Raw genomic sequence first — 23,714 nt, forward strand, 5'->3', positions numbered from 1 at the left:
CTCCTCATCACCTCCGCCTCTTCCACTTACCGTTGCCGACCCTCTTCCCCTTGTTCCAGCCATGACCAAACCCTTGCCTCTGGTGCCACCACCTATTGAATGCCCACCTATCCGTCATGTGTATACACACTGCCCACACGTACCAGCTACTACTCCTCCGACTACATCTCCATCAACAGATCCGACATCAGACCCGCACTCAACATCTAAGCTTGATCTCACCATTGCCTTGCGGAAAGGTAAACACACTTACACCCTTCATCCTATTTCTAATTATGTTTCACTTACTCACCTTTCCGCCTCCCATCGCCAGTTTGTCACCTTGTTATCATCAGTTGTTGTCCCTAAGGATGTCCAGGAAGCCCTTGCCTCTCCAGGGTGGTGCCGAGTGATGGAAGAAGAATTCTCTGCCCTTCATCATAATCATACTTGGGACCTCACTGCTCTTTCTCCTGGGAAGCAAGTTGTTGGCTGTAAATGGGTTTATACGGTTAAGTATCTGCCTGATGGTAGTGTTGAACGCCTGAAAGCGCGTTTGGTTGCAAAAGGGAACTCCCAAACCTATGGTATTGACTACACAGAGACCTTCTCACCGGTTGCTAAGATAGGGCCAGTTCGTGTTGTGATGTCTCTTGCCGCCATGTATAATTGGCCGCTATATCAGCTTGATATCAAGAATGCCTTTTTGCATGGTGACTTACTCGAGGAGGTCTACATGGAGCAACCTCTAGGGTTTGTTGCTCAGGGGGAGGATGGTAAGGTGTGCAAACTAAGGAAGGCTATATATGGGCTTAAACAGTCTCTCCGAGCATGGTTTGGTAGATTCAGCGAGGTAGTAAAGAAGTTTGGTATGAAACAGTGCAAAGTTGATCATTCTGTATTTAGTCATGACTCTCCGGGAGGAAAAATACTGTTGGTGGTGTATGTAGATGATATTGTTATTACTGGAAATGATAACATGGATATTGACAGGCTGAAGACTTATCTGTAAGATCATTTTCAGACAAAGGATCTTGGTAAACTGAAATATTTCTTGGGGGTAGAGGTAGCAAGATCCAAGTATGGTATTAATCTGTGCCAGAGGAAATATGTGCTTGATTTGCTAGAAGAAACAGGCTTATTGGGTGCTAAACCAGCTGAAACACCTATGGACACAAATACCAGGCTAAGCAGTGATATGGATGAAGTGTTTGAAGACCCTGGCAGATACCGACGACTTGTGAGTAAAATGAACTACCTAACCATTACTAGACCAAACATTTCATTTGTGGTTAGTGTGGTAAGCCAGTTCATGCAAAAACCTCTGATTCCTCATTGGAATGCAGTTCTGAGAATTGTAAGGTATTTAAAAGGGGCTCTGGGTCGCGGTCTGACATACAAGAGTGGCAGAAAAGTTGAAATAGAAGGGTATTTTGATGCTGACTGAGCCGGTTCTATGTCTGATAGGCGGTTTACCACAGGCTATTGCACCTTCCTGGGAGGTAACCTGGTGACATGGAAAAGTAAGAAGTAGACGGTTGTGGCAAGAAGTAGTGCAGAAGCAGAATATAGGGCTATGGCGCACACCGCTTGTGAATTAGTGTGGCTAAGGAACCTTCTACAGGAAGTAGGGTACAACATTAACACTCCAATGAAGCTCTATTGTGACAATCAGGCTGCAGTTCATATTTCCTCTAATCTGGTGTTTCATGAAAAAACCAAGCACATTGAAGTTGACTGTCACTTTGTGAGGGAGAAGGTGCTCAATGGAGAGCTAGACACTACATATGTTAATACAAGAAACCAGTGGGCTGACTTATTTACAAAAGGTTTGAGTCGGGGAAGAGTGGACTACATATGTAACAAGCTGGGAGTGTATGATATATACTCACCAGCTTGAGGGGGAGTGTTAGCGTAGGGGTATTTCTGTCTTTACACCTAGATTAATGTTGCTGATTTGTAATGTTGTGTTAGAACCAGTGCTCCTTACTTAAACAATGGCACATATGTCTTTTCAATTATTTTTAATAATAAAAAGTACTATCTGGCTGACTGGGAGTTATGTTCTTGATACTTCCAGTTTGAACCATCTTTTCTCCTTTCTCTCTTTCTCTCTTTCTTCCACCTTTCTACCTCTTTCTACATAACCGATCTCAGACAAATAGAACTCCAAGGCAGGTCAAATCATAACACTCACCTTTCTACTTCCCATCGCAACTTTATATCATTGCTATCATCTGTTTCCATTCCCAAGACTGTCCAAGAAGCCCTTACCTCCCCAGGGTGGCGGCTAGCAATGGAAGAGGAACTGTCTGCTCTACAACACAATCACACTTGGGAACTCACTACTCTTCCTCCTACTAAGCATGTTGTTGGGTGTAAGTGGGTCCACACAGTGAAGTATCTTCCAAATGGCAGTGTGGAACGATTGAAGGCTAGGTTAGTGGCCAAGGGGTATCCTCAGTTGTATGGTGTGGACTATATGGAGACATTTTTTCCTGTGGCTAAAATTGGCTCAGTTCGGGTGTTGATATCATTAGTTGCTATGTATTATTGGCCTCTTTTGCAACTTGACATCAAAAATGCCTTCTTGCATGCTGATCTCATTGAGGAGGTGTATATGGAGCAACCACCAGGGTTTGTTGCCTAGGGGGAGGATGGTAAGGTTTGTACACTCAAAAAGGCAATTTATAGACTGAAACAATCTCCACGCGCATGGTTTGGCAGGTTCAATGAAGTAGTGAAAAATTTTGGGAAGAAACAGTGTCAAGTAGACCATTCTGTGTTCAGCCATGACTTAAAAGATGGGAAAATCTTGCTAGTAGTGTATGTGGATGATATTGTCATAACTAGGAGTGACAGTAATGGGATTGACAGGTTAAAGAAGTTCCTACAGAACCACTTCAATACGAAAGATTTGGGTAAGCTGAAGTACTTCCTGGGAATAGAAGTTGCAAGGTCAATACATGGAATTAACTTATGTTAAAGAAAATATGTTCTTGACCTACTTGAAGAAACAAGATTGTTAGGTGCTAAACCAACCGAGACTCCTATGGAACTGAATGTCAAGTTGAGAGATTCTTGAGATAGTAGGTGTTGAAGATTAATTAGTTTTATGATGTTTTTCTGAGTAGATGTTTTATTTTAGTTATTAGAGAGGAGGTGGGGATCACAGTAGTTATGTGAGTCCAAATTTTATTATGTTTTAGTGTGTTATAATATGATGTTTTATGTTTTGCCGCCCTATAAGGGCATAGTTGTCTTTGTACTATTCTATTATTTTAGTATAAATAATAAGTGAAGGGGGCGGCCAGATTATTGCTCGCTTTTCTTTCAACTTCTCTTCTCCTTCTCTCTTCCTTCTCTCTTAAAGAAACTACTTTCTTTCATATTTTTTAATTCAGCAGATTCCTACGTGGTATCAGAGCATCGGCTAGGGTTTCTTGAAGCATTCTCATGCAGCCCTAGATCAGCCGACTGCATGAAGTAGTAAAGGGCTGATCGATCTGCTATAGATTGCCCAGTTCTTGGAGTTTTTGGTGGGATCTAAACATCAGAAAGGGGATCTACTATTCAACATCAAAATCAGGGAGAACTGGAGTACGGGGAAGAGTCCCAGAAAAGTTACTCTTTGTTTCTTATCTGATCTTGGGCGCCCAGGTATTGTTAGTTTTTTTTAATTTTCTGAAGAGGGCGGTTTAGTTTCTGGAATTTTCTAGGCCCCCCGGAGTGATCGCTTCACTTTTCTCTCTGTTGGGAGGCGTGGGGAGGAGAGAGATTTCCCTCCAGCTAGGGTTTTCTTCTTCCGGAAGGGTTGGTTTCTGTGTGTGATATTAAATTATTTTTTGAAGGTCTCCAATCTATTTTTTTCTTATTGTTGAACTGTTTAAAGTAAAATGGAGAGTTGGAATACCAAGATGAAATCTATCGGTACTGTGGGACTAGGTGTTGGAGGTAGTAGTGATATTTTTGGGTTTGGGATCATTATTACAGTAAAACTTGATGGTACGAATTATTTGGAGTGGGCACAATCAGCTAAGATGGCTATTGGTGCCCGTGGAAAATTAGGGTATCTCACTGGGTAGGAGAAGAAACCTGATATAAACTCTTCCCGATGGGTGCAAGAGAATTACATGGTAATGTCCTAGCTGTGTAATTCTATGTTACCTCATATTGCAAAAAATTTCCTATGGGCTAATACTGCTAAGGAGATTTTGGATGGAGTGACTGAAACCTACTCTCAAAAGCAAAATGAAGTCAGAGCCTATCAATTAAGAAATCAGGTGATAAATATGAAATAGGGAGAAAAACCTCTTGCTATGTATTTCTCCATGCTGAAAACACTATGGCAAGAAATAGATCACTTAGAAACTGTGGTATGGGAAAGTGTAAATGATGCAGCAACTTATCATAGACTGGTAGAGAAGAATAGGGTTTTTGAGTTCTTGGCAGGGTTGAACCCTGAATTTGACATTGCTAGGCAGCATATTCTTTCTAGGGAGGGTGTGACACTCTCTTAGGCCTATGCTTTTGTCTCTGGAGAGGAGAGTAAGAGGAATGTAATGCTGAGACAGCCTGGGATTGGACCAGTCGGCTATGGTTGGTACAACAAAGCCTAAGCCGAATGTAGACAGGGGGAGTAGTGAGACTAGAAGGGAAGATAAGAAGGACTTGGTGTGTGATTATTGCAAGAAGCCTAAGCATACCAGAGACACTTGTTGGAAGCTTTATCCAAATCTTATGCCTGCTCGGATAAGAAACAAGAAGGGAAATGCAAATGTAGCCACTATTGGAGAGGTTTGGACAGCTTATGAATAAGAAAGATTCACCCAGCTCTAACCTCCCAGATGAACAGCAGAATGCAGGAGCCAACTACACCACTTCCTTTGCACATACAGGTAGTTCATATGCAATTGCAAATCTTGCATCCACATCAGGTAAGGAGAGACCTCCCTAGATTATAGACTCAGGAGCATATGAGCATATGACTAATGCCCCTACCTTTTTCAATTCCTATCAGTTGTGTTCTGGTAGAGATAGATTCTTTACAGCAGATGCTTGACATATGTTCATTGCTGGGAAGGGGACAGTTAGAGTGACCAATGATATAACTCTGTCTTCTATTTTACATGTCCCTAGACTTCATACCAACCTATTGTCTGTTAGTTCTTTGACAAAAATTTTAATTGTTCTGTGACCTTTCTTCCTGGTAATTGTGTTTTGTAGGATCTGGTGTCAAAGAAGATGATTGGGAGTGGTCGTGAGGTGAATGGAGTCTACCTTCTGGATGATATTCCGAGACATCAAGGCCATCATGTTAGCTGCAACAGTGGTCAGAGTCAGTGAACCAAATTATGCTTTGGCACAAGCGCTTGGGACATCTTTCTTTTAGTTCTTTGAAATGTCTTTTCCCAAAGTTGTTTGAGTCTGTTCAATTATCTACTTTGAAGTGTGAGAGTTGTCAGTTAGGAAAGCACTGTAGACAGTCTTTTAAACCAAGTAGTAAAAAAAAATACTTCTGCTTTTAATATTGTTCACGTTGATGTATGGGGGCCATATCAAATCCCTTCCAATGGGAGGATTCCGTTACTTCCTCTTGTTTGTGGATGACTATACACGATATTCTTGGATATATTTGATGAGATCACGTGATGAGGTTCCTAACTTAGTGCGGCAATTCCACCAGATGATTCTCACACAATTTGGAGTGAGAACTAAGGCTTTTAGATCAGATAATGCCAGAGAATACTTTGAGAAGGACCTGACCACGTATCTCTTAGAACATGGTGTAGTTCATCAGAGCAGTTGTGCATATACACCGCAACAGAATGAAGTTGTTAAGAGGAAAAACAGACACATTGTGGAGGTGGCAAGGAGTCTTATGGTGTGTGCTTCAGTTCCTATGCAGTTCTGGGGAGATGCAGTTCTTACAACTGTGCATTTGATTAACCGTTTTCCTTCATGGGCTTTGGGCTTTAAGGTGCCATTTAGCCTTCTTTTTCCAAATGGAGAGATATTTCATATACCTCTGAGGGTTTTTGGTTGTGTTTCTTTTGTTCACATTCTTGGCCCTCACCGGAAGAAATTTGATCCTAAGGCCAAGAAATGTGTTTTTCTTGGGTATGCTCAGAACCAAAAGGGGTATTGCTGTTATGACCCAGTGTCGATGAGCAGATTTGTCACTATGGATGTTACCTTTTTTGAATCTACATTCTTCTTCTCAAGTGGTTCTCCTCAGAGGGAGAGTTTTGGGGAGAAAAACTCACAATCTGTTCCTCTTCCTGTTTCTGTGGTGCCTCCATCAATTCAGCTAGCATCGACATCAGTTCAGCCACCACTTGCAACATCAGTTCAACTAGCACTTGCACCTTCAGTTTCATTACCTAAGCCACTACTAGCAACCTCACAGCAATATCAGCGCCGACAGATGATGGTTAACTCCACACACCCTCAACCCACACCACTCTCTGTCAGTCCTTCTGAAACTCCAAATTCGGCAGATACAGTTCCAGGTATTCTTCTTGAGCCTGAGCCTGTTATGTTTTCTGATGATAATGTTTCTGTCCCTAACACCATTGTTGCAATTGATCCCATTGACCTTGATCTTCCCATTGCACTTCGTAAGGGGAAGAGAAAATGTACAGCCCACTGCATTTCACACCATCTTTCCTACAATGCCTTATCACCCTCTTACCGTGCTTTTCTTTCTTCCTTGGATTCTATGTCTATACCCAGGAATGTTATTGAGGCTCTCTCCAAACCTGAGTGGAAAACAACCATGCAAAATGAGATGGATGCTTTGGTCAAAAACCAAACTTGGGAAATAGTTGATCTCCCCCCAGACAAGGAGACAGTCGGACGTCGATGGGTATTCACAGTGAAATATAAGGCCGATGGCAAGATAGAGAGGTATAAGGCAAGGTTGGTAGCAAAAGGGTATACTCAGACCTATGGTGTTTATTATTGGAAACCTTTGCACTAGTAGCTAAGATGAGTTCAATTCGTATCCTTTTATCTCTAGCAGCCACCTATTCATGGCCCTTGTTCCAGCTCGATGTCAAAAATGCTTTCCTCAATGGTGACTTACAGGAGGAGGTATATATGGACATTCCAGCAGGCTTTTATGAAAATGTTGGTAAAGGAAAGGTGTGCAGACTCAGAAAATCTCTATATGGACCGAAACAGTCACCTAAAGCTTGGTTTGACAGGTTCAGAGGGGCACTCATCCGTTTTGGAAACACACGGACACAGTCTGATCACACCCTCTTTGTGAAGAGGAGAGATGCTCTAGTGTCAATTCTGATTGTGTATGTGGATGATATAGTGGTGATAGGAAATGATCTGGAGGAGATTGATGATCTCAAAAAATCATTGCAACAAGAATTTGAGATCAAAGATCTTGGTGAGCTCAAATAGTTCTTAGGGATTGAAGTTGCAAGATCCAAGCATGGGGTCTTCATTTCATAGAGAAAATATGTACTTGACCTACTGCGAGAGACTGGGAAGTTGGGGACCAAACCAGTAGACACTCCTATTGATCCAAATCACAAAATTAATGGTGTGGATGGTGAATTGGTAAAGGATGTGGGGAGATATCAAATAATGGTGGGCCGACTACTGTATTTGTGTATGACATGACCAGATATTTCTTATACTGTCAGTGTTGTGAGTCAGTACATTCATGCACTTCAGGTTCAGCACTGGGAAGCTATTGAGAGAATACTTGCATATCTGAAAAAGCACCCTGGCAGAGGCATTCTTTTCTCAAATCATGAGAATCTGAAGCTAGAATCCTATACAGATGCAGACTGGGCAAGATGCTTAAGTGACAGGAGGTCTACATCAGAAGTGTGTACCTTTGTAGGTGGAAACTTGATCTCCTGGAAGAGTAAGAAGCAAGCAGTTGTGGAGTATAGATCCATGGCTCGTGGTGTCTCAGAACTTCTTTGGGTTAGATCTCTTTTTAGTGGGATTGGGGTGAAAGCAGAGGAACCTATGATGTTATACTGTGACAATCAGGCTGCAACCAATATTGCCCACAATCCAATTCAGCATGATAGGACAAAACACAATGAAGTTGATAGACACTTTATAAGAGAAAGGGTAACAATCGGAGAAGTTCGTTTGCCTTATGTCTCTTCAGAGTTGCAGCTGGCTGATGTTCTCACTAAAGGGGTGGCAAAGAACAAGCTTGAACATGATCAACACAAGTTGGGAATGTGAATGTGTGACATTTACTCCCAACTTGAGGGGGTGTTGAAGATTAATTAGTTTTATAATGTTTTTCTGAGTAGATGTTTTATGTTAGTTGTTAGATAGGAGGTGGGGACCACAGTAGTTATGTGAGTCCAAATTTTATTATGTTTTTGTGTGTTATATATGTTGTTTTATGTTTTGCCGCCTTATAAGGGCATAGTTTTCTTTGTACTGTTTTATTATTTTAGTATAAATAATAAGTGAAGGGGGTGGCTAGATTATTGCTCTCTTTTCTTTCAAATTTCTCTTCTTCTCTTCTTCTCCTTCTCTCTTCAAGAAACTACTTTCTTTCATACTTGGTGGCAATCTTGCAACTAGGAAGAGTAAGAAATAAACAGTGGTGGCAAGGAGTAGTGCAGAAGTTGAGTACAAGGTTATGGCTCATACCACATGTGAACTAGTATGGTTGAAGAACTTGCTACAAGAGATAGAATTCTCAGTTGACAAACCCATGAGACTATATTGTGATAATCAAGCAATTGTTCACATCTCTTTTAATCTAGTCTTCCATGAGAGAACCAAGCATATTGAGGTCGATTGTCACTTTGTAAGAGAGGAAGTGATCAGTGGACATCTCATGTGAGCTCGGGAAATCAGTGGGAAGATCTCTTTACAAAGGGATTGTCTCGAGGCAGAGTAGATTATATTTATTACAAGCTGGGACTATATGACATATACTCTCCAGCTTGAGGGTTATATATGCTGTTTTATGTTTTGCCACCCTATAAGGGCATAGTTTTCTTTGTACTGTTCTATTATTTTAGTATAAATAATAAGTGAAGGGGGCGGCTAGATTATTGCTCTCTTTTCTTTCAAACTTCTCTTCTTCTCTTCTTCTCCTTCTCTCTTCCTTCTCTCTTCAAGAAACTACTTTCTTTCATACTTTTTAATTCAGTAAATTCCTACTAGGGTATACAAATGTTGATTGGGCTAGTTCTGTATTAGACAAAAGATCAACTACAAGGTATTGTACCTTCCTTGGTGGCAATCTTGTAACTAGGAAGAGTAAGAAATAAACAATGGTGGCAAGGAGTAGTGCAGAAGTTGAGTACAAGGTTATGGCTCATACCACGTGTGAACTAGTATGGCTGAAGAACTTGCTACAAGAGATAGGATTCTCAGTTGACAAACCCATGAGACTATATTGTGATAATCAAGCAGTTGTTCACATCTCTTCTAATCTAGTCTTCCATGAGAGAACCAAGCATATTGAGGTTGATTGTCACTTTGTAAGAGAGGAAGTGATCAGTAGAGTGATAACCACATCTCATGTGAGCTCGGGAAATCAGTGGGCAGATCTCTTTACAAAGGGATTGTCTTGGGGCAGAGTAGATTATATTTGTTACAAGCTGGGACTATATGACATATACTCTCCAGCTTGAAGGGAAGTGTTAGAGTTCACAGAACAGGGGTATTTTGGTCATTTGGTTTTATCTATTTGAGAGTGAAAGGTTTGTTTTATTCAAGTTTAAGTTGTGTGTCCCATCACTTATGAGGAACAATATTGTCTTTCTTGTAACTAAGTTTATTCAAGATAAATACAAGTGGGTCGACTAGAGAGGACTATTTTTCCTCAACTGGCCAAGCCCTTCTTCTCCTTCATCTTCTTCTTCTCTTCTTCTCCTTCCTCTTCTTCTTCTCTACTTTAACCTAGAACTGAATAGGGTTTTCACATCCTCTTAGTTGGACTTTGCTTTCCCACCTCTTCAATCCCATTATACTCCACCGTGTTACTAAGGATCTTCTTAACAGCCTTCATACGAGAAACATTGGGAGCATGCATAAACTGACTTCATATGAGCCATTGCCCTACAAAAATAAATCTGAGCCACAACAACTCTACAACACCATGAGCCATTTCTGCTTCTACACTTAATCTTGCAACAACACTTTGTTTCTTGCTTCTCCATGTAACTAAATTTCCTTCAACAAAGGTACAATATCCTAATGTAGACTTTTTGTCTCATATGGAACATGTCCAGTCAGCACCAATAAAAGCCTCAATCCCAAGTTATGTTTCTTGAATAGACTTCACTTGTTAGGACATGTCTTCAAATATCTAAGGGTCCTCAAACATCCTTCATATGAGAAACATTAGGAGCACACATGAATTGACTCACAACATGTACCACATAGGCAATATCTGGCCTGGTAAGAAATAAGAATATCAATTTTCCCACAAGCCTTTAATACCTTCCCCATCCAACTCCTACAACCCATGGTCACCTCCATTGGTGTATCAATAGGTCTACTCCCCATCATACATATTTCCTTTAATAAGTCTAGGATATACTTTCTCTAGCAAATGTGTATTCCTTCTTTTGACCTTGCAACTTCAATCCCTAAAAAGAAATTCCCAAGAACAAGCCTCCTCTTTAATAAGCATGGGCATATGAAAGTTGAAGTTTATACTAATGCTGATTGGACCAATTCAATGGATGATAGAAAATCCACCAATGGTTATTGTACCTTTGTGAGAGGAAATCTTGTTACTTAGAGAAGTAAGAAACAAAGTGTAATGGCCAGGTCTAGTGCAAAGGTAGAATACAGGGCCATGTCTCATGGAGTTGCAAAGGTTCTACGGACTAAGAACTTGTTAAGTGAACTAGCATTTGCAATTGATGGCCCTATGTCACTCTATTGTGACAATAAAGCTACCATCCATATTGGAGCTAATCTTGTCCTCCATGATAGAACAAAGCACATTGAGGTGGATAAAAACTTTATGAAGGAAAAATTAGAGAAAGGGAGAGGTGTTCACTCCATATGTCAACGCTAAAGAGCAACTTGCAGACATTCTTACAAAGGGCCTTCATTATTTATGGCATTATGAACTTTCTAAGAAGTTGGGGATGATAGATATTTATGCCCCAACTTGAAGGGGAGTGAAGTAATATACTTGGTTTATGTGCTACAAGGGCACTTGAGTCTTTTTACTTTATTCTGTACTATCTCCCTACAATATGAATAATAGAGCCCAGGAATTTTGCTTTTTTGCTCTCATTTTTTTTTCTTCTTTTCTTCTTCTCTTCCTCTCTTCTTCCTTCTTCCCTCTCCTTCCTAATCATTTTTCTCCATGATAAGTGCTTCCTCACCTCCAACCATTCACCCTCCCAAGTTATGTTGTTATTAGGAGTTGTAAGAGTTCCAACTTGCTACTGAATTTATGATCAGATTAGGATTACTATTCGTTTTATTGGTTACTAGTCCATGTAGGATTGCGAACTTTTAATTGGAAATAAAGGGCCTTACGCAGATCAAAGTAGCATGCTCTGTTTGGTTTTCTGAGATGCTTGAGTTTGAGATGAGAGTTCTGGTCCCCTAGGTTTTCTGCCCTTCCCATTTTTCTTCATAGTTTTCTGTTTCCAGTGTTGCTACAGTATCTAATTTTCTTAGTTTTTTATCAGTAAGAAAGAAGATTCTATTAATATCAATTTCAAGTATCACAATAGGTGGAATTTCCACCTTAGAGAAACTCTATAATTTATAATTTTGCCCAGAACATTTGGTGTCTCCTTGTCCCTTGTTTGGATAATACATCTGTCATCCCATTTGTTGATCTTCTCACCCATTTAAAGACAGCATTCAGCTCTCCTCATATGCTTTCTATTCCCCGAAAAGTATGTCCATAGACCCATGGGACTTGGGAGCTACCTCTTATCCAATGAAATGACCACCTGTGAGTCCCCTTCCACCTCCAAGTTGCGGAAACCGAATTGCTTAGCAAATTTTAGCCCATGGAGTAATCCACACATCTCTGCTTTCAATGCATTGCCATCTGTTAATGGCCCTGAACACAATGCTAAGATTTTCCTTCTGAGTCCCTGAAAACTCCTCCCAACCTTGCCACAACCTGACTACCAATGTAACTCCCATCAAAGTTGAGTTTAACAAAGTTGATTGCTGGGGATCTCCATTCCATATTTACTCTTTCCTTGGCTTGAGCGGAAGAAGCCACTTCCTTCCAAGTTCTCAAAATGTCATTTGTTGAGAAGCCTTGAAAGTCCTCCATGGTATCACCCAATGTGCAACTTTAATTTTTACCAAATCCACGACTTCCATTTTCTGATTGATTTTTTTCATTAAAGATCCTCCCATACAGTTTATAACATGGAAGCTCTCATTGCTTTCTGCAAAAGTCTTCCCCTTTTTTAGGTTTCTCAAGAAGTTTGGATCAAAGAGACCCACCACATGAATTCGAATTAGCTGAATGCTTTAACTGTTCAGTGGGCTGTGGAACCAATGATAAGGTTCCATGCCAGTATTAAATACATGGAATGCTTTAGCTGTTCAGCGGGCTGTGGAGCCAATGATGAGGTTCCACACCAGTAATAAATTCATGGGCCCCATGTATTTAATACTGGCATGGAACCTTATCATTGGTTCCATAGCCCACTGAACAGTTAAAGCATTCAGCTAAACCTTGCTCCCTCCACATCCTGAGGAGGAGTCCACCTGCACCCAAAGAGAGAACAAAGCTGCTCCTAAATACAAAGTACAAAAGGACAGGATAAAAATATATGGGAGATGGTTTCACCATTGTTCTTACACAGAAAGCACATGTGAGAAGATGGGCATTTATTTGGCCTTCTTTTCTGCAGCATATCACAAGTGTTAATCTTTTCAAGGAAAACTTCCTAAAACTAATTTTCTTATTTTTATATTAGCCTCAATTCGTTCCTGCTTAATTTTCTGATGATCCTACAGTTAGGCTGCAGTAATATTCTTTCCAAAATTTATGATCTTTTCACTTAATGCAATTTAGTCAGACATTTAAAAATTAAATCAGCGAAGAATTTGAAATATCACTTTAGGGCTAAAGGAATTTGGTTTGGAACATCTTCTCATGTACCTCTTTTATTTTCAATGAAATATGATTATCTTATCTCAGAAAAACAATGGTGATGTGCATAAAATCCACATATGCCCTATCTTGTCTTTTGATGCATCCTTTCTATCATTGTCAATTTTTGTTTGTTCTTTGGTTGGGATAGATATTGCAATTCTAGAAGTAAAAATATTGCTAAGCATTGTAAATAAATCTAGATCCTAATTAAGAACACAAGGATGAGGATGACCAATAAAGTAGAAAAAAAAACTGACAAAATAAAATGTTTTCTGGAAAATGTACCAGAAAAAGACAGTTCAAGGACCAATATCATTATTTGTATAACTATTGTCAACCTATGGTACCCAGATACCTCTACATGGTGCTGTATTGTGTCAGACACTTCAATTTTTCGTGCAAATTTCATATGCAGCTATGTTATTGCTGTATCTGGGTATCATAGCTGTCAATGCTTGGAGACATGTTTCCAGGCTCTCAGAAGCAAAAGAAAATAATCGGTCCATTCAAATTCTTTCAACAAAACCAATTCATCAGAAAACAGTTATGACATAGTAAGTTCGATGCAATCACCATGAATTTCCAGCAGCATTGGAAATGATATCATAAATTATCCACGGGTGAATCCCTACTAGTGTACCAAGAAAAATAGCCTCCGTTGAAGCAACAAGATGAATGCCCTCAAGAACTTCATTTACCATTTTGACTTTGCTACAAGAGATGAAAAATAGTAATTAACATATGGATCTCAGATGTCATAATTTCAACAACTAAAGGTAACAATAGTTCATTAAATTAGTTCAGATATAGGAGTGCCCAAACAAGAATAATTTTTCAGTAGTTTGCTCAATATACATTAACAGATAAATGATAAATAAACTCATAGATAAATCATGAAAACATCTCAAAGGAATATGGTTCTCATCAGACTTTCTTTCAACCAGGAATACCTATGAGACAGAAGGAAGCTTACCTCCCAGCACCAACTTCACCACCAAAAATGTAAAGCTTCTCACACATTGCTGTTTGCAGGAATTAATATTTATAATTAGATACATAAAAGTGTAAGCTAATTGCAAACACGAGTCATAATTTCTATTCAAACAAAAACTGTTTTCCGCAATGTGTCATAGCAATGGTATTCATAGACCATACCTGACAGAACAGGCTGTGCCTTTGCAATTGCCTCTGACCTCCCAGAGATCGTGATCTAAAAATAATAAAAATAAAATTTAGCATCCTACAAGATTATATGATATCTGAGGAGATGAATAATGGACATCCCCTTATGTCATGCTCTAAAATAGAAAAAATAAAGAATTACTTAGGACTTAATTTTACCATGATTTTTCCATTTAAAGCCTCAGATGTACCCCTAGAAACATATGCATCTACAAGGAAAGCTACCTCACCATCCTCTGCAAGTTTTAAAACAGGTCAATTTGCAAATGATAGGCATAAATACGCTTTTTTTTTTTTTTTGGGGGGGGGGGGGGGGGGGGGGGAGGGGGAGAGAGAGAGAGAATCATAAATTGATACAATCATAAAACCTTTAAATTGATTGGTCATAGTGAGTTGATACTGTTAGAATGCTCGAGTCAGGGGTATTTTGGTCATTCTGGTGTATCTTCTTGAAAGTGAAAGGTCTATTGTATCTGAGTTTAAGTTATGTGTCCCATCTTCTATGAGGGACAAAATTGTCTTTCTTGTAACTCAAGTTTTATGAATAAAAGTCAAGTGGGTCGGCTAGGAGAGTGATTCTAACATTCTCTCTTCTAGTCTGGCCGAAGACTCTTCTCCTTTCCTTCTTTCTCTTTTCTTTCTTGTTTCTTCTTCTCTACTTTGACCTAGAATCAACTAGGGTTTATTCACATAGTATCAGAGCATTAAGGTCTCGTGTTTTCGTGCTGCTGTCTTCTTCCTGGGTTTGCCGCCAGCTTCACAGTAGGTTTCATCATCCTACAGCTGACCTGATTGAAGACTCGATAAAGGGCTGAAAAGGAGTTGCTGTTTTGAGGGCCTGGAGGCGAGTGTGCCTCTGGCCGGAGCTCTGATGGTCGTTGAAGTGGTATACTAGACCCTCTATTCAGTGTACGAAGAGGGCTGGACGTATACAGGTATGGACACTGCTGTCGTGTGTTCAGAAATGGACTGTGAATGCTAATTTTTTGTGCTTCAAAAGTTAGTTGTTGTGGTGCTGGGTGAAACCGATACACATATCAGTCATGTTCTTTTGTTTTCTTGCTCGCATGTGTGCTGAAAGAAGAGTAGTAGACTGCTGATGTCCACGACAGCAGTGGTGTGGTGTTGGTTGTGTTGTGGTGGCTGACATATCTATGATTCTAAATGCTTAAAAGTGAACCCCTAGACCTTGTGTGTAATCAGTTCTGCAGTATGAAGAACAAGTGTTCTATGAAATGACTGAGTAATTTCAGTAGTGGTGTGTTGATGGTAAATGGTTCTGCAGTGTGCAGTCCAAGTGTTTTATGTGTTGACTGAATGATTTCAGCTTTAGAGTGTAGTGTGTAATGTGCAGTTGAAGAAAGTGGGGTTGGTGGTATCATAAGTGAGATAAGTCTTGTGACGAGTGTGAGATTGGGGTGTATATTCAAATGTGAAATAATTGAGATGGCTTCAACTGTAGTTGGGAATGACAACAAAACCGGCATCATGCTTTCTTCAGATTATCTAAGTGTTCAAATGACATCCATCAAGTTGAATGGTGAGAACTATGTACCATGGGCAAAATCTGTGGAGGTGTTCTTGAAGGCCAAGAGGAAAGTAAAACATGTGAGGGAGGAGAAACCTCCCTCCGATTCTCCTGGGTTCAGTGATTGGGAACAAGATGATGCACTGATAATATCATGGCTTTGGAACAGCATGGAACCAAAGATTAGCGTGAATTTCATGTTCCTAGATACAGCCAAAGAGATATGGGATCATGCTAAAAAGTTGTACTCTGGACAAGACAACACAACTAGGGTATATCAATTATACCAAGAGTACTTCAATTTGAAACAAGGAAGTCAAAGCTTAGAAGAGTATTATGCAAGTTTGAAGAACATCCGCAATGAGCTAAATGTGTATCACCCTCTAACAACAGATGTCCAGATCCAACAACAGCAACGTGAACAACTTGATGTGACTAAGTTTCTTGTGGGCTTGAAGGCTGAGTATGAGCCTATCAAAGCACAAATATTGGGGGGATCAGCTCTCCCCTCACTTGAAGAAGTTTTTACCCGTCTTAAGAGGACATCCATTGAGCCGGTGGTACATTCTTCCTTCTCTGATATATCTGGTTTGGTAGTGACTAAAGGGAGTGGCCAAGGAAGTAGAAGTGGTGGTGGCAGCAGTGGCCCTCCAAGCAACCGTGGTGGACACATGTTTAACCGGGCTAGTGGCCGGACTGGAGGCCGAGAGTCAGGGGGAGGCCGTGGAAAAGGAAGGGGTAATGCTCAGAGAAAATGTACACATTGTGGCTTAGAGGGGCACACAATTAATTTCTGCTATGATTTGCGTGGTTCACCAACACTTGGGCTAACCATGCTACATCTAAGAGTAGTAGCACAATTACTGAAAGCCAACAAACTATCCCAACCCCCTCCACACCCGCTTGTGCTTCCAAGCAAGAAATGGTGACTGTACCACGGGCAATATATGAGCAGTTCCTTCAAACATCTCAGCAGAACACAGCTACACTTGCCCATTCAAGTGTGACTTGTTAAGCTTCCAAAGCCTCACCCTGGATCATTGATTCTGGAGCCTCGGACCATATGTCTGGGACTCTTGATGTATTTTCTTCCCTTTCTCGCTCCTCCACATCTCAGACAATTACACTTGCTAATGGTTCTACATCTCCTATTTGTGGTGTTGGTGATGTTGATCTCTCCTCATTGTCTTTAGCATCTGTTTTATATGTTCCTAAGTTCCCTTTTAACCTTATGTCAGTTAGCAGATTAACCAAGTCCCTTAATTGTTCTGCAACCTTCTACCCTTTTTCTTGTGTGTTTCAGGATCTCAAGACGGGGAAGAAGATTGGTGGAGGGCATGAAGCAAGTGGTTTGTATTACCTTAATGGTGGTGGCCCCCCAGTGGCTTTCCAATCGTCTCTTACTCCTCTCCAATGGCACTACAGACTTGGTCATCCCTCTCTCAAGGCTTTGAAGCTGCTAGTTCCTTCCTTGAGTCATCTTTCATCATTAGATTGTGAGTCATGTCAGTTGGGAAAACTTCATCGAGTCTCATTTAGTTCAAGAATTGATAGTTGTGTCTCAAGCCCTTTTGCTTTAGTTCATTTGGATGTATGGGGTCTAGTTAAAGTGGTGCCATACAATGGGTTTAAGTATTTTGTAATCTTTGTTGATAACTTTTCAAGGATGACATGGATCTATCTTATGAAAGACCGTAGTGAATTGTTCTCTATTTTTCAGAAATTTCATGCTGAAATACGCACTCAATTTGGTGTTCATATGAAATTACTTCGCTCCGATAATGCCAAAGAATACATCTCCTCACCATTTCAGCAATACCTAGAACATCATGGAATAATTCATCAAACTTCTTGTGCCTACACCCCGCAACAAAACGATGTAGCTGAACGGAAAAATAGACATCCTCTCGAAACTGCTCGGTCATTGATGATCAATATGCATGTCCCAAAGCATTTTTTGAGTGATGTTGTTCTTACATCCTGTTTTCTGATAAATCGGATGCCCATGTCAATCCTTGGAAGTCAATCCCCTTTCTCCGTGTTGTTTCCCACTTTGTCTCCCTTTCCTCTCACCCCAAGAGTCTTTGGCTATGTTTGTTTTGTTCAACACTTGGGGCCTAAAATAGACAAGCTAGATGCTCGAGCTACGAAGTGTATTTTTCTTGGCTACTCAAGGACTCAGAAAGGGTACAAGTGTTATAACCCAAAGTTTCATAAATTGTTTGTGTGCCCTGATGTCACCTTCTTTGAATCAGTTCCTTTTTTCTCAGATGCCGGGGTCTCTTCTTCTTTCTCTGTGGTTCCTCTTCCTGTTCCGGTTGTGGACCCTCTTCCTGTAGCTCCCATTCCTACTGCAGATGCACATCAAATGCCTATTACTACAAAGAGGCCACCAATTACTCAAGTGTATACCCGCAGAAGTGCTTCGGCCCCTCCTCCACTTCAGCACCTGTCGATAGATCCTGCTACTGCTCCTTCTCCCTCAGATCTTGATCTCCCTATTGCTTTGCGGAAAGGTAAACGTACTTGTACTTCTCATCCCATTTCAGACTATGTTTCCACTGCTCACATTTCTGCTTCTCATTGCACGTTTATATCATTACTCTCATCGGTTTCCATTCCCAAGACTGTACAGGAAGCCCTTACCTCCCCAGGGTGGCGGCAGGCCATGGAAGAAAAACTCTCTGCTCTACAACATAATCACACGTGGGAACTCACCACCCTTCCTCCTGGTAAGCACACTGTTGGGTGAATGGGTCTATACGGTGAAGCATCTTCTTGATGGCAGTGTGGAACGATTGAAGGCACGATTAGTGGCCAAGGGCTATTCTCAATTATATGGTGTGGACTATATGGAGACATTCTCTCCTGTGGCTAAAATTGGTTCAATTCGGGTGTTGATCTCATTAGCTGCTATGTATAATTGGCCTCACGTACAACTTGACATCAAAAATGCCTTCCTACATGGTGATCTTGTTGAGGAGGTGTATATGGAGCAACCACCAGGGTTTGTTGCTCAGGGGGAGGTTGGTAAGGTGTGCAGGCTCAAAAAGGCAATCTATGAACTAAAACAGTCTCCACGTGCATGGTTTGGTAGGTTCAGTGAAGTGGTGAAGGCCTTTGGGATGAAACAGTGTCAGGTTGATCATTCTGTGTTCAGCTCAAAAGATGGGAAAATCTTGCTAGTCGTGTATGTGGATGATATTGTCATGACTAGAAGTGACAGCAATGGAATTGACAGGCTGAAAAAATTCTTATAGGACCACTTCAATACCAAAGATCTGGGGAAGCTAAAGTATTTCCTAGGAATAGAGGTTGTGAGGTCAAAACAAGGGATCAACCTATGTCAGAGAAAATATGTTCTTGATCTACTTGAAGAAACAGGGTTGTTAGGTGCTAAACCAGCAGAGACTCCTATGGTACTCAATGCCAAGTTAAGTGTGGATGCAGGTGAAGAGTTTGATGATCCTGGAAGATACAGAAGGTTAGTGGGAAAGTTGAACTACCTGACCATTACCCGACCAAATATATCATTTGCTGTGAGTGTGGTGAGTCAGTTTATGCAACATCCCCAGGTTCCTCACTGGGAAGCTGTTCTGAGAATTGTTAGGTACCTAAAGGGTGCTCCAGGTCGTGGTTTGTTATACCAAAAAGGAGGACCTCTTGAGGTAGTAGGGTACACATGCTAATTGGGCTGGCTCTATATCAGACAGGAGCTCAACCACAGGGTATTGTACCTTCCTGGGTGGCAATCTTGTAACTTAGAAGAGCAAGAAACAAACAGTGGTGGCAAGAAGTAGTGCGGAAGCAGAGTACAGGGCTATGGCCCATACCACATGTGAACTAGTATGGCTGAAGAACTTACTACAGAAGATGGGTTTCTCAATTGACAAACCCATGAAACTATACTGTGATAACCAAGCTACTGTTCACATCTCATCCAATCCTGTATTCCATGAAAGAACTAAACATATTGAGGTGGATTGTCACTTTGTGAGAGAGAAAGTGCTAAGTGGGGTAATAACTACATCTCATGTGAGCTCAGGAAATCAGTGGGCAGATCTCTTCACAAAAGGATTGTCTCGGGGAAGAATAGATTACATTTGTAACAAGCTGGGACTATATGATATACACTCTCTAGCTTGAGGGGGAGTGTTAGAATGCTCAAGTCAGGGGTATTTTGGTCATTCTGGTGTATCTTCTTGAAAGTGAAAGGTCTATTGTATCTGAGTTTAAGTTATGTGTCCCATCTTCTATGAGGGACAAAATTGTCTTTCTTGTAACTCAAGTTTTATGAATAAAAGTCAAGTGGGTCGGTTAGGAGAGTGATTTTAACATTCTCTCTTCTAGTCTGGCCGAAGACTCTTCTCCTCTCCTTCTTCTTCTTTCCCTTTTCTTTCTTCTTTCTTCTTCTCTACTTTGACCTAGAATCAACTAGGGTTTATTCACAGATACAATAATTAAACCTTTAAATTATTAGTCTTAGTAAATTGATATCATAAAAGAAAAAAAACTTTAAATTGATTAGTCTTACATCTATAGATAATGTCCTACAAAACTAAATATTAAACAAAATTAGAGAAGAGAGAGGTGTAAAATGATTTAAATGAATTCTGCACCCATCCAAATACATTGGCCACATGCTAAACTATAACTAAAGAAAAACTGTCAGTTTCCAATGAAGTTTATAGCAATATGTACCCCCTACTTTATATGGTATGGTCATACACCAACCAGTATGGCTTCTCCTAAGAGTATTTACCATGGTTGTAATTGCTGTAAACTCTGATTCTCATCCTAAATTAAACATAGTCTTTATCATTTCAAGTGATCAATTTTCAAATTGTCAATGTTAAAGTAGCCTCAACTTTATGATTTAATGGAAAACCAATGTTAAAGGTCCTATTTAGAAATCCAAATTCTGCCGAGATAGAATTAGTTGCAGATGGCCTAAAAAGTTGCACAGAACTCAGGAACTTTCATTTGGGTCTAGTTACTTCAATGTTTCCCATGAGTAGACAAGGATATATTAAATGACCACTAGAACCTCAGTGTGTTCATTGTCTAATTATACATTGATAGTAATTAAGATATGATGCTGCAAGGATGTTTCCTTGTTTCGGGATCACAGTATCTGGCATTTTCAGAAGTGCACTAGAATCACCAAAACTGTAGTATAGATATCCCCAGCCCTACCAATAATAAAGAAGAAAATTTTGGCAACTATAACTACCCTCTTGCAGACTAGTATGTTATTAATACAAGTGATATACATCATTGGATGAATACAAGAACTACAAGCCCTCTGGTGTACACTAACACTACTTGTCCTAATTGAATGAGAGAAGGTCCAGGGCTACATGGAAGAGATGAAAGAAAGGAAAAAGCATAAGCAAAAAGACATAAAGCTTCGAAATAATTAAGAACAGTAACTCCCCCAGTGCAAGAGAAAGGAATGCTCCCCTCAAATCCTTAACAATTGCAATGCATGAGGAGATCCACCCGGAAACATAATTTCAAAATAAAAAGAAATAAAAAAAAAAAACCCAGAGGGGCAGAAAAAAAAAGAAAAATAAGAGTAACTGTTGCAATAGATGTCAGTCACACCTACCATCATCCAAGAATCCTCATTGGTATAGAGGGTTCAAATTGGACTTACAAAGAAGGAACAGTAGATTTTGGAGTGAAATAAATAGATGTATGCACATACCTCCCTGGCTGCTGAAGGATGGACGAGAATATTCTATAAGCAAGAGGAATACAGATAAGACTTGCTTAGAAGACAAGGCGGAAACTGATAACAGCTGGTTTCTTGTCTTTGTATGTGTAAGAGAGAGAGAGAGCTGCTTTTAGTGAACCAACCCCTCTCTCTTTGAATATGATAAATTTATATGTTGAGGTATACTGGCATGGGACTTTTACAACAGAATTTAATTATGTCATTCTCTCAGTCCCTTTACTCTCTTGCTAGCAAGGACTGCTAACAGGGTTGATAAACCATAAGGTTCACCAGAGAATGTGCACTTCTGTTCATGCTCTGTTTTTCCACACTTCTTTCTCTTTCCTGTACATCTACATTTTTTTTTATTTAAATGAAAGATGAGATTCTTCTCTTTTTCATTTAAATAAAATGTTTAGAATTTAATGCTAAAACATTATTCCCTTCTGGATTATGATTTCCATGTGGACAATAAGCCAATAGTTGCCTCTCCATTTCATGTAGTAACAACCATCAGTGTGTAATATTTATTAATGTAGAAATGACAAGACATTAATACAAGAAAGACCCAGGAGTATCAAAATACAAAAAGTTAATTGGGGGGGGGAGGGGGGGAGCTACATCAAGAAGGGGGCTCTTCTGTACATCGTGTACAAAAGATGCAACAACATGTTTCCCTTTTCTTTCTGATTAATAAGCTTCCTTTCTTGATTAGGTATATGTCCATACATTGTCTCCAACATATTAAGTTGGATGCTTCACTTCCTTTTTTTTCGGAGAAAAGATTAGCTTTCATTAAAAGAAAAAGGATGTACATGAGGAGATGTACAAAACTCCAGCAGAACCAAAAACCAAAACCCAAGAAAAGAGAACCTCCTAGAATTTACAAAGGCATTGAGGAGTCACTATGAAAAAAATCCCTCCCCACCCAAGATTTATCCAAAAAGTCCGCCATCTATTCACCAATTAACTGAATTGGTGGTGATGGAAGGTTAACTTCCTTTTTCTTCTCTAATTCTACACTGATTTTATCTTTATATTTCCATCCACTGATTCAAAGTAACATAGGAGTAGTTCCCACAGGTGATAAAATGAAAGAAAGTAGAATGGTTTAGCCAAGTTCAAGAGAAGACCATCTATACCACCAGTGAAACTGAAAAGAAATTACCTTTTACAAATAGAAGGGTCTAGAAGAGTTAGGCAAAGACCAAAAAGGACATGGATTAAAGAAATGAGAAATTGCTTAAGAGTCTCATGGTTTAGCCAAGTTCAAGAGAAGACCATCTATACCACCAGTGAAACTGAAAAGAAATTACCTTTTACAAATAGAAGGGTCTAGAAGAGTTAGGCAAAGACCAAAAAGGACATGGATTAAAGAAATGAGAAATTACTTAAGAGTCTCATGATTTAACAAATAGACATGGCACCGAATAGAGTGGAATGGCAGAACAGAATCCATGTAGTGGATCCTATATAGTTGAGACAATGCTTGGTTGAGTTGTTGAGTTGAGTTGAGTTGATTCAAGAACTTGAGCATATGACAAGTCTGAAAGGACATGTTTGGCACTCACCCACACATTAACACTGTTAGGTTACAAGCAATGGTCAGGACCAGAGGGAATAAATTCCATGAAATCCAGTTGCCTCCGCTTATGCCAGACGGGGGTAGCTTGATATTGACTATAACCATGGAATAATCATCACAAATCATGAATAATAAAATTCTTTTTCCTAATTGTACATGAAAACCAGAAAAAGAAATTTGGATTACCTGTGAGACGCTTTTCTAGCTTCTGAATATATGTTGGTGATATAGTTGAATGGAGGATGACAACAGCATCTTTGTGCAACCCTACAAAACAATATAACATTTTTAAATATCAATGAACCATAAAATTCTTTTATGCTTGAAGCTGCATAAAAACCTTTTGCAAGACCGTCATTCCCAAAGAATACATTGTTTATTTGATCTGCATGAGAGATCAATACAACTACAGCTGCAGCATCTGCATACAATAAAAAAAAAAATTAAATAAATACCAAATTCACCAAGTTGTTGAGGATGTGAAACTTTGCTGCAAATTATAGAAAGAAAGGAGAATAATAACCAAAGGATAAGGAACACAAATCACAGTGATCTTTAACATTGATCCAGACTACAAAGTCATATGTAGTAGTTCCCTGGACAATGGAGGATTAATGAG

At 39.8% G+C, this 23,714-nt stretch overlaps 1 protein-coding gene across 1 annotated transcript in view; it reads right to left on the reverse strand.

Annotated features, from left to right (window-relative positions):
• LOC148855153 (ketose-bisphosphate aldolase class-II family protein) overlaps positions 1–23,714 on the reverse strand; it is a 124,717-nt gene that overhangs the window by 97,107 nt on the left and 3,896 nt on the right. Inside the window, exons 3-8 of the mRNA XM_088984471.1 lie at positions 23,436–23,516; positions 23,282–23,362; positions 14,423–14,499; positions 14,237–14,291; positions 14,055–14,103; positions 13,655–13,792 (exon numbers count right to left, since the gene is read on the reverse strand). Coding sequence (XP_088840597.1) covers positions 13,655–13,792; positions 14,055–14,103; positions 14,237–14,291; positions 14,423–14,499; positions 23,282–23,362; positions 23,436–23,516 — 481 coding nt within the window. The remainder of the gene's footprint in view (positions 1–13,654; positions 13,793–14,054; positions 14,104–14,236; positions 14,292–14,422; positions 14,500–23,281; positions 23,363–23,435; positions 23,517–23,714) is intronic.

Source organism: Nelumbo lutea, chromosome 4 (assembly GCF_056320005.1).
Source record: "Nelumbo lutea isolate HS-2025 chromosome 4, American lotus-T2T, whole genome shotgun sequence".
Classification (NCBI taxonomy): domain Eukaryota; kingdom Viridiplantae; phylum Streptophyta; class Magnoliopsida; order Proteales; family Nelumbonaceae; genus Nelumbo; species Nelumbo lutea.